Consider the following 12,249-nt stretch of genomic DNA (forward strand, 5'->3'; position numbering starts at 1 on the left):
CCCTTCAGGTCTGAGATCCAAGGCCCTGCCTTGAGAAACGTCAGGGCTTCTCAGCCTGGCGTTATTGCCCGTTTGGACCGGAAAGCTGATTCTTTGAGGGGGGAAGGGGATGTCCCATGGCACTATGGGTTGCTCAGCAGTGCCCCTGCCAAACCACCCCCTGTGACAGTCCTGAAATCTCTCCGTATGGACAAGGATTCCCTGAGGGGGCAAGATGACCGCCCCCACCCCCACTCCCCATCGAGAACCTCAGCTCCAGATTTCCAGTAAAGCCTCATCAGTTCCTGGTGGCCCAGCAGTAAAGAATCCGCCTGCAATGCAGGAGACACAAGAGATGTGGGTTTGATCCCTGGGTGGGGAAGGTCCCCTGGAGGAGGGCATGGCAACCCACTCCAATATTCTTGCCTGGAGAATCCCACGGACAGAGGAGTCTGGAGGGCTACACTCCATGGGGTCACAAAGAGTCGGACACGACTGAGCGACGGAACAATGTCCCTGAAACACCTGTCACAGCGCCCTGGACACCACCACAGCACTGGGCAGACCACGGTCCTGCCCCTGGTGCTCCTGTTCAGTGTCACCTTCCCTTTCGAGACTGCAAGCCCCATGAGGGTAGAGACAGGCTATATCGGGTTCTTCCTGCAACAACCCCAGTGTCTGGCGCATACTACATGCTCAACACCTTCTGAACAGATGAAGAAACTCTGAGTTTGGTTTTTCCCTTTAATACTATGTAAAACTTACTAACATGTTCTGGTAGTTCAAATCAGCCCTTACCTGGTTTCTTTGGAAGCAGCTTAGTGATCAGACCTCTGAGACGTGGCCTTAAGGGAGACTCAGTCAAGAGGTCTAATGAATCCCTGACACCTACTGTGACTTCTCCTTTATACTGGGAAAGGTGTGTGTGTGTGCGCTCAGCCCCTCAGTTGTGTCCAACTCTGTGCGACCCTATGGACTGTAGTCCCCCTCCAGGCTCCTCTGTCCATGGGATTTCCCAGGCAAGAATACTGGAGTGGGTTGACATGTCCCTCTCCAGGGGATCTTCCCGACCCAGGGATCAAACCCAGGTCTTCTGTATTGGCAGGCAGGTTTCTTACCATCTGGGCCACCAGGGAAGCCCTTGGTACTGCCTCAAGGAACTAAAAATCTGTAACGTCTGTTTAGTTCAGTTTAGTCGCTCAGTCGTGTCTGACTCTTTGCAACCCCATGAATTGCAGCACACCAGGCCTCTCTGTCCATCACTAACTCCCAGAGTTCACTCAAACTCACGTCCATCGAGTCAGTGATGCCATCCAGCCATCTCATCCTGTCGTCCCCTTCTCCTCCTGCCCCCAATCTCTCCCAGCATCAGGGTCTTTTCCAATGAGTCAACTCTTCGCATGAGGTGGCCAAAGTACTGGAGTTTCAGCTTTAGCATCATTCCTTCCAAAGAAATCCCAGGACCAGATGGATCTCCTTGCAGTCCAAGGGACTCTCAAGAGTCTCCTCCAACACCACAGTTCAAAAGCATCAATTCTTCAGCACTCAGCTTTCTTCACAGTCCAACTCTCACATCCATACATGACCACAGGAAAAACCATTGACTAGACTAGACGGACCTTTGTTGGCAAAGTAATGTCTCTGCTTTTTAATAGGTTGTCTAGGTTGGTCATAACTTTCCTTCCAAGCAGTAAGCATCTTTTAATTTCACGGCTGCAATCACCATCGGCAGTGATTTTGGAGCCCCCCAAAATAAAGTCTGACACTGTTTCCACTGTTTCCCCATCTATTTCCCATGAAGTGATGGGACCAGATGCCATGATCTTCGTTTTCTGAATGTTGAGCTTTAAGCCAACTTTTTCACTCTCCTCTTTCACTTTCATCAAGAGGCTTTTGAGTTCCTCTTCACTTTCTGCCATAAGGATGGTGTCATCTGCATATCTGAGGTTATTTCTCCCAGCCATCTTGATTCCAGCTTGTGCTTCTTCCAGCCCAGCGTTTCTCATGATGTACTCTGCATATAAGTTAAATAAGCCGGGTGACAAAATATAGCTTTGACATACTCCTTTTTCTATTTGGAACCAGTCTGTTGTTCCATGTCCAGTTCTAACTGTTGCTTCCTGACCTGCATGTAGGTTTCTCAAGTAACATCTGTAAACTATTATAAATAATGTTTCTAATGAAAAGCAAAAAAAGCTGGCCCCTAATGGTCCAAATGAGGTCAATAATTATGACTTAAGTACCAGGCCCACAGTGTTTCCCTCAGAAACACTGAACACAAGGGTCAGGACATCTCCTCCCCTCCTCTACCCACATTTGACACAGCTGCTCTTCCTCCCTCTGCTTCCACCCCCTCATCCCAAGAGCCTGAATACTGGCTACAGGCAAACTTCTGGATCAAGCTGGTGACCAAGGGGGCCACACCAGCTTGGTGTCCAACAACAAAGAATCCACCCAGACAGTTAAAATCTGTGCTGGTAATATCTGAGTAATGCTGAAGAAATAAGAGAAGGGCTTAAAAATCCAAAACAGAAGAGCACAAAGCAACCTGGAGCCAGGTGTGACTCTTGGGGTCCTAACGTGTCTGATTCGCTGCCATGAAAAGAATCCAAGCAAGACCTGGCTCAGAGTGGAAAATCATCCCTGATTTTGGCAGGTGCTAAGAAATATAATCGTGACTCAGTAGAAACAGGGATAAGAAAGACAAATGCTACTATCTATTATCATTGGTTCAAATAAGCTTCTTCACAGATGTATCAATTACAATTAGGTTTGGCTGCATGTAGGTAAAAAAAAAAACCCAACAACTGAGGCTTAAACAAGACAGATTGTTATCTCATGCAATACATGTGTGGAAATAGGCAACGGTGGGCTGGCACAGTGCTCCACATCTACCTGGCACCCAGGTGGTACCATCCTTTCTGCTCCATCATTGTAACTACCGGTTCTGTCTTCAAGGTCACCTCATGGTCACTAGATGGCCACCGCAGCTCCAGCCATCAGATTCACATAACAGGCAACAAGGAGGAGGAAACGGCAGAAGGCCTGCACCACTGCCGGGTCAGTCATTTTTAATAAACTTTACCAAGAGACGCACTCAGAACTCCCTGCAGACAGCTCACTGGCGACCCCTGTCTGCAAGGGCCGCTGAAGATGTCTTTCCACCAGACACACTGCTGCCGCCACTGCTCCTCCACCCTTCCCCTTATCCCCTGTATTATTAGTGGGCTCAGTTCAGTGGCTCAGTCGTGCCTGACTCTTTGCAACCCCATGAATCGCAGCACGGCAGGCTTCCTGTCCATCACCAACTCCTGCAGCTTGCTCAAACTCGTGTCTATCGAGTCAGTGATGCCATCCAACCAGCTCATCCCCTGTCGTCCCCTTCTCCTCCCGCCTTCAATCTTTGCCAGCATCAGGGTCTTTTCCAATGAGTCAGTTCTTCTCATCAAGTGGCCAAAGTACTGGAGTTTCAGCTTCAGCATCAGTCCTTCCAATGAATATTCAGGACTGATTTCCTTTAGAATTGACTGGTTTGACCTCCTTGGAGTCCAAGGGACTCTCAAGAGTCTTCTCCAACATCACAGTTCAAAGGCATCAAATCTTCAGCGCTCAGCTTTCTTTATGGTTCAACTCTCACATCCATACATGACTACCGGAAAAACCATAGCTTTGACTAGACAGACCTTTGTCAGCAAGGGCTGCTAGGGCTGCCATAATAGAAACTATGGGGGGTGGGGTGGGCAAGGGCTTAAACAACAGAAACTTATTTCTCACACTTCTGGCGGCCAGAAGTCCAAGACCATGGAGACAGCAGTGTTGGTTTCTGCTGAGACCTCTGTCCTTGGCTTGAAGCTGGATGAGCTCTCCCCGTGTCCCCATACAGCCTTTTCTCTGTGGGCATTTCTGGAGTCTCTACCTCTTAGAGTCCTACTAGATTAGCCCCACCCTTATGACCTCCTTTAACCTTGTTGTGCTGTTGTTTAGTCACTAAGTCCTGTCCCACTGTTTTGTGAACGCATAGACTGTAGCACACCAGGCTCCTCTGTCCATGGGATTCTCCAGGGAAAAATACTGGAGTGGGCTGCCATTCCCTTCTCCATGGGAATCTGCCCGACCCAGGAAGAAACCCTGATCTCCTGCCTAGGAAGGCGGATTCTTTACAACAGAGCCACTTTAATTACCCCCTTAAAGGCACATCTCCAAATACAGTCATATTGAGGATCAATGCTTCAATATATGTATTTGAAGGACAAAACTCAGTCTGTAACACTGCTGATTATCTAAGACAGTGGTCACCAACTGTTTGGTACCAGGGACCAGTTTTGTAGAAGACAATTTTTCCCTGGCGGGGGGTCGGGGGGGGGATGATTTTAGCTTCACCAGGTATTTATCTCCTGCTGTGCAGCCTAGTACCAGCCCCTGGCCTGGGGCCTGGGGACCCCTAAGAGGTTTTTTGAATCAGGAAAAAACTAAGGGTTTGGGGGATAGTGGATAGACTCTGCCACAAGAAAACCAGTTGACACTGTAAGAGATGGCAAAGTTCTAGTATTTTATCAAGTCTATGCCTCCCCTTTTATAGGAAAAAAACCGAGACTCAAAGCAAGGAGAAGCCACATAGTGGCTGACCCAGAGGCATGAATAAATCTTCTGAGTCTGGTCTTGGCTCTGGACTTTAGAACTGAAGTTGCAGTGACTTTTGTCTGTATAACCATCTGGGTTTAAAATAAATGTTCTTGTTGACTTCTCTGAAAGCTTAAATGAATACACTACGCTTGTGTGAGAACTAAAGTATACACAGTCAAGTCCACTAATCAGGGAATATTTCAGGTATTTTTATACTGTCTGAATTGTTCTCATGCCTTGGAAGCCTATCATGTTCTCTATTTCAACAAGAGTCCAAGAACCCTGATTTCAAGACATATGAAGGCTGGGTACCACACCTTTCTATTTCTCCCTGTCCTTCCACAACATCAAAGCAGAACGCAGTAAAAGGAACTCGTGATTTACTTCAGATTTGGAAGAACACAGCTTCCTGTCTATACCGACCATGAAATCCCCTTCACAAAACCAAATGTTTCACAGGGACCTTTTAATAGGTCTTATATCTTATTTATTGTGCTTATCTGACAATTTCACAAAGCTAAAACACATCTTTTAAGAACGTGTGGACATTTTAGTTCATTCTGAATGTCGGGTAATATATTATCGAGTGCAGACATTCCCTTTCCTGCAGTGAAAAACAAATCCACAGAGCAACACAAGTGTGCACTTCAGCCCCTATAGTGAATATATTACACACAAATATTACATTCCCAGTACAGCAGTTACAAAGTGCAGAGCTATAAATAGAACGCCAATTTCAGCTCCCACCCACCCCATTTGGTGAGGTGCAAAACGTCCAGGCAGCAGGCCAACTGATGCAGCCGGGAGTCTCATCGTCCCTCCAACCTCCCCTCCTCTCCGGGCGCCCCCACCCCAGCGATGCACTCTTCTGCTAAAGCAGATCCCCGCCAAGTTCAGTAGCGTCCCCACCGCCAATTACAGCCTTCGCAGCCCAAGGTGCCCAAACATTTTTAATTACATTGTTACTTAATCACGCGTGTGAACAATTACCAATTAATTTCACTGGCTTTTCCCACACTTACTGAACTGCTACAGACAGGCCAGGGGCACACAGTCAAGGTCCTCATTCCGAGAGTCTTAAGTCCAAGTAGAAACGGCTGCCAAGGTTCCGGTGGGCTACCGAAACAGCAGTGCACGATGACGCTACGTCTTTTCCGAAATCGCACCATTCTGCCATTTCTAAAAATCTGAAATCACTGCCTCTTAACAGGCTGGAAACAAAAAGTCTGAGATGACAACAACCCCAAGCACGCTAATAGGAATATTTTTCCTCCAAGGTTTCAAACTTGAACACACCTCAACCATGAAAGTCAATTGCAATGATTTTTTTTTTAACTTTTATCACATTATTTTATTGGGGGAAGGTGGGGCATGCTCTTGCGAGGAGCACGGAAGAAAAAATGGGAAGGGGCATTACAGCAGCAGCAGACAAGCACTGTTTGCAGAGTTCTCTAATTCTTCCCCAGGAAGATGCAGGGTTCGGAAGACTCCCTACAGCCTCCCCCGCCCCCCGACCGACACCCAGAGGCCCAGCCGGGCACCCGGTCCTCCCTTCCTGGTCAAGGATCCGGTAGAAGGGGCTGGGACCCGGTGGACACCCCAGCCTAGGGGGCCCGGGCAGTTCCGCGAGAACCCCACAGGGAGCCCCGGGAGAGGTGGGGGGGTGCACCGCTGGCCGACCTCGCGGGCCGGGCGGGCGACGCGGGCCAGAGCGCGCGGGAGCCCGGGCCGCAAAGCCGGCCCGCCCGCCTCCAGCCTCCGCCGCCAGCGCGGGGCGCGGAGGGCCGGCGGGACGCGGGCGGAAGGCAAGGGGGCGGGCCCGCGGCCGCCGCTTCCCTCGCTCCAAAGTTTCTCGCAGTTGCACATTCACTCCGCGCTTCCTGTGGGGGTGGGCGCCGCGCCCTCGCGGCCCGGCCGGCCGCCCGCTCCCGGCGGAAGGAATTGCTGAGACGCGAGCCGAACCGGAGCGGCGGCGGGACCCCAGCGAGCCGAAAGAGGCCGGCCAGGGGCACCCCGCGGTCCCGGGATCCCGGAGAGCCGGGGCCGGCTGGGACGCCGGGAGAGGGCGCTGCCGCCGCAGGCGCGGCGGGGACGGGACGGCGGGGCGCGGGCGCCTGCGGGGCAAGGCAGGGATGGACCGCCCGGCGCGGACGCGGGGCGCGGGCGGCTGCAGCCGAGGAGCCCACGCCTCTCCAGTGCGCGCCCGGGCCGCCCGCTACTTACCCAGGGAGCAGGTGAGCAGCGAGAGCAGTGCCGGCAGCGCCAGGCGGCGGCCGCGGCGGGCGGGCGGCAGCATCCCAGCGGCGGGGCTGCGCGCCCTATATGGGCGCGGGGACCGGAGACGCGCGGGGAGCGGAGCTGCACCGCTGCCGCCGCCGCCGCCCCTGCCGCCGCGGCTGACCCGTCTCCGCGGCTCCCCTCCTCCCTTCCCCGGCCCCGCGCCGGCTCCGGACGCGCCCTCTGGCGGCCGGTAGCGGGAGCGCCCTTGTGCGCGCTTCCAGCGCCCGCCCGGCTCGTGGCTGTGGCCTGGAGGTCCCCCGGGGCCGGGCTGCCGATAGAGGTGTCCGCCCCTCTGCGGGGACAGCGGCCTCCTTCAGGGGTCTGACCTCTGTTTCCTGCGGTCTCCATTTCTCCTTTTCCTTCCTCGCATTTAACCTGGGCCCCATCCTCTGCCTTCGTGCGCTCCTGCCTTGCTCCATCACCTCCCTTTCCTCGATTGCCAGCAATAGGTCAGTGTCCCTTCTTATCGCCAAAGTGAAGCTAAAAGGGGGATGGGCAGCAGAGGAAGGAAGGAGAGGAAGGAGAATCGTTTTTCTTCCCTGCTAATGTACCATCTGTTATTTTAAAAAAAATCAATAATTCAACTCTTAATATTGTTGGCACCAACAGTTCTACTTTGATGAAGGTGTTTTTAATCAGCTCAACTAATTTATTTCATATTCTCTTTTGAAAGGGAGTGTTGCCAATAGCTTAGGCCTGGAATTTGGCTTTTAATTGAAGTTTGTGTAAATGTAAGTTTAAGTGTTCACCATAATGGAAGAGGAAGGGTGTAATTTTATTCAAAAGTCTTATTTAAAAAATAAATTACATTGGAACCTTGGCAAAGTCCCCCAGGTGGAACACACACACACCTACACACACACACACACACGCACCTCCGCACACACACACACACACCCCTCCACACACACACACCTCCACACACACACACCCCTCCACACACACACACACACACACACCCCTCCACACACACACCCCTCCACACACACACACAAACACACACACACGCGCCCGCCTCCCCCAGAAACTTCAACCCACTGTTGCCTCCCAGGAAGGAGGCAGGACCAAGTGCTTGCGCTCACCGGCCTGTGGCCTCCTGAAGGTCACGCCCATATTTTCATTCCTATTTCCTTATATTTTTGGATGCCCGCTCTGTGCCTCTCACTGCACCAAGCACCCTCTGAACACCAGTATCTTCCACGTGGACCTGTAGCATCCACCCACTTGCTGAACATCAAGTGAAGACCAGTGCCAGGCCCTAGGGATGCCAGTAAGATGTGGGTGAGACAGAGAAGCAGGTGCTGAATGTTTGCTGTCTTTAGACCAGAAAAGGTGAATGCTCTTCCGGAGGTCTGACCTTGAGTGCCTGGGACCTGTATGGCCATCTGCCCTTACAACAGCTGCTACAATTGTTTGAAAAAGATGTCTGGAGGCAATGGTGTGTGTTTTTTTTTTTTTCCTCTTTGGTTTACATTGAAGTCTTAAAACTGGAGATTGAATATTTTGTGTGGATGCAAATAGTGCCATTTGGTTCCATTCAGCCGAGGTTTGTGGCCCCCTGTCAACACCATGTTTCTGGGAGGGAAAAGAAATGTAAGACTCCTTCCTTCCATTTTTTAGTGAAGCTTTGCAAATTTATGACTGACTGCATCGATCCCTTCTATCTTTCTTTAAAATTCACCTGCCTGGTTTAGAGTTCTAGAAGTTTTCCAATTTCCAAAGCTGTTCAGCTTTCTTCCAAGAAAACCTTTCTCGCATATATTAGATATTAAATATTAAAACAAGAGACTTCCTTGGTAGTCCAGTGGCTAAAACTCTGTCTGTGCTCCCAATGCTTGAGTTCAGTCCCTGCTCAAAGAACTAGATCCCACATTCTGCAACTAAGAGTTCACCACAACTAAAGATCCCACATGATGCAACTAAGATCCAGCACAGCCAAATACATAAATAAAAATCCACTCAAACCGAAACAAAACATTACAGTGTTTAAACAGACACAGAAACCTAGAAATTAAGCAGCTTACTTTCTATGTGTTCACATATCTACTCCATGTTTGATAACAAGCAACTCTAGGTGCTTAATATTTTCATCCATGTGTAGTAAAGGTGTGGGAAACAGCTCTAAATACAGCTGAGAGCACCAAGTCGTAAACTTGCCCTGGCGTGCTTCCTTGCCACGGCAGACACAGATAAATGGCACATCACAGAGCTCCATAACTCACATTTTAAAAAGGATTACTCTACACTTACTCTAGTCACATGATCAGTGGATTTGCTTGGAGTGCTCCCTCCCCATCCGATCACAGATTGAGAGTTGCCTAGAGCAAGACGTGCCTGTGGGGACACCAGTGTTCACAGTAACACACCATCTGCCTCCGTGCCTCTTTTGCCACCTGAACCACCAACCACTAAGGGGAGACCTTTCAACAGAAAAAAAATTCATCTCATTCACTGTAAGACCATGAAAATGAGCCGGTCAAACTCTCTTCCTGGGGCTCACTCACCTGAATTCCAGGTGCCACCTCCACACGTGCCCCTGAAAGCATGCCCTTGCTCTGTGCAGGGCAGAACCAGGGAGTCACCTCTTTTGGGGGTGGGGGGCTATCGTATCGTGATTGAGACAGACTGGTAATTTTTAAAAAGAATTTCCTAAATGTTAAAGGAGAACGTAATACTATATGGAGAAAACCATAGATCACCAAATAATCTCATAGGTTTATAAGATTATTACAAAGGTGGTTTCTGATCACTTAATAACTATACATTAGGCCCAAAAGGCTGGACTGCATTCATTCATTCAACCAACGCTGACCCACTGAACGCCTTCTAGCTGGCATGCCCATTGCTCAGCTCTGGGGCAGATACAAAGAAGCAGACAGCATGGTCCTGGGTGTAAGAACTCCCAGTCCAGTGAGAAGGAGAGAAACATTCAGAAGTGGTTCTTCCCTGGTGGCCCAGTGGCTAAGACTCTGGGTTCCCAACGCAGGGGGCCTGGGTTCAATCCCTGATCAGGAAACCGGATCCCACGTGCTTCAGCTAAAGATACCATGTGCCACAGCTAAGACCTGGAGCAGCCAAATAATACAATCTTTTTTTTTTCAAGTTCAGAAGTAATTTTCCTGCCATAATGAAACACTATAGCACAGGTGGGAACACTTTGGAACATACAGAGGGGAAAACAGACTCTGTCAGGGCCACAGGTTTTGGTTATTAGAAAAGCAGACGTGACCTTTGGACAGGGTCTTAAAGGGGAAATAGGAGGTTCTGGGCTGCGAGCAAAAAGAAGGGCATCTAGACAGAAGCTCACATGCACACCGTAAAGCTCAGAGGTGTCTGGTGTGGGGGCAGTGGTGACAGGGTGCAGGCTTCTTGCCCAGCCCGGCGTGGGCATCCTGCCCGGTGCCAGCAAAGACCAGGGGACAGACCCCAGCTCCCCATTCTCAGGGTCCTCTCACAGGGCATCAGGAGGACCATTCCTCTGCACACAGAAAAGTGGCCTTATGAATTATGCATGCGCCTTGAGGGTTATTTTCCCAAACTAAAATCCACCCTGAGGTCTGACAGTGGAGTAGAATGTCTAAAACTGGGTCTTTGTGATAATCAGACCCATCATATAACCATCCACTAATCTTGTCCCATGGGCTTCCCGGGTGGCTCGGTGGTAAAGAACCCACCTGCATATGCAGAAGACTCGGGTTTGATCCCTGGGTTAGGAAGATAACCTGGAGGAGGAAATGGTAACCCATTCCAGCATTCTTGCCTGGGAACTCCCTTGGACAGAGGAGCCTGGTGGGGGACTACAGTCCATGGGGTCGCACAGAGTCTATCACAACTGACGGACTGAGCACACATACAACCATGCCCCACTCCCCCAGAGTCAGTGCACACGTGACTCTAGGGAAGAAATCAGTCACTTCACCTGAGGCCTTAACCTTTAGGGAAACAAGGGGAATCTTATCGCCTATAGGAGAAGAGACAGCAAAGACCTCCGTCTCTCGCAGTAGACCCACCCAGTGGCCACACCTCCCGTGCAGCAGGCGCTCAGAAAGAACACCCCAATGACAATTAATCAGAGGGTGTCTCCCACGCCTCTGATGAACTTGTCTCCCTTTGCTTTCAAAGCTATTCCAAGACTAGAAGTGAAACCCATTCTAGCAAGCCACACTTTGAACCACGATTTTTACCCAAAGAGACTAAATTCCCACAGACTATCAGCCCTGAACCAAGATCCAGGAAATAGAACTGAGGTTACCATCTCTGTAGTCCCCCAGGACAAGCCCAGAAATCTGAAGCTGTTGGTTTTTTCGAAGATAGAAAAAGGTGTAGACTCTTCTCTACCAAAAAAAAGCTATCTCCTAGAAACTTCTGACCAGAAACAGATTATCCACTTGGTTCTTTTCTCCTTTCTAGAATCACAAAGCCTCTGGTTCTCAGTAAAGATCAGGAACCGCTCCTTTTAGGCGTATCAACAAGAGCAACAGGAAGCATCCCTCATTTTTTTTTTTTTTTGTAATTTTGTATATTTTATTTACTATGATCCATTTTTAAAATTCAATTTATTTAAACTTTAAAAAATCATCCATTTCTCCCTCCCTCTAATCCCTTGCTTCTGGCACCCACCAACCTGCATCTATGAGCTTGGAGTATGCATGTATTAACTTCCACATAGATCGGGGGTGGGAGGGGGCTCCAGAGGGAGGGGGTATATGTATACTTATAGCTGATTCACATTAATGTACAGCAGAAACCAACACAACATTGAAAAGAAAATATCCTCTAATTAAAAGAAAAGAGAGTTCATACAGTATTTGTCTTTCTCTGTCTGACTTACTTCACTTAGCATAAGGCCTTTGGGGTTCATCCATGTTGTCACAAAACAGCAAGATTTCATTTCTTTTTTATACCTGAATAACACTGTATATACACCACAATTTATCTATTCATCCAACAATGGACATTTAGGTCATTTCCATCTTTTGACCATTGTAAATAATTCTGCAGTGAAAATAGGGTGCATATCTTTTCAAATTGGAGTTTTTGGAAAAAAAATTAATGTTTTTGTTTTCATCAGATAAATATCCAGAAGTGAAATATCCAGATCTGGTAGTTCTATTTTTAACTTTTTAAAGAAACTCTACTATTTTCCAGAGTGGCTATACCAATTTATATTCCTACCAACAGTGGGATCTGTGCTCTTGGTGAATAACATGATTTTCTGTACAGAAAACCCTAAAAACTTCATCAGAAAACCATTAAAACTAATAAAGGAGTTTAAGAAAAAAAAAAAAAAAAAAAGGAAAAAAATCAGTACACAAAAATCTGTTATGTTTCTATAAACTATTAGAAAGAGAAATTAAAAAAAAACAA

The 12,249-nt window shown here is 48.9% G+C and overlaps 1 protein-coding gene across 1 annotated transcript in view; it reads right to left on the reverse strand.

Moving 5' to 3' along the window:
* B3GLCT (beta 3-glucosyltransferase) overlaps window positions 1-7,096 on the reverse strand; it is a 117,957-nt gene extending 110,861 nt beyond the window's left edge. The window contains exon 1 of the mRNA XM_070380464.1: window positions 6,826-7,096. Coding sequence (XP_070236565.1) covers window positions 6,826-6,898 — 73 coding nt within the window. The 5' untranslated portion in view covers window positions 6,899-7,096. The remainder of the gene's footprint in view (window positions 1-6,825) is intronic.
* Window positions 7,097-12,249: the final 5,153 nt, after the last annotated feature.

Source organism: Bos mutus, chromosome 12 (genome assembly GCF_027580195.1).
Source record: "Bos mutus isolate GX-2022 chromosome 12, NWIPB_WYAK_1.1, whole genome shotgun sequence".
Lineage (NCBI taxonomy): Eukaryota > Metazoa > Chordata > Mammalia > Artiodactyla > Bovidae > Bos > Bos mutus.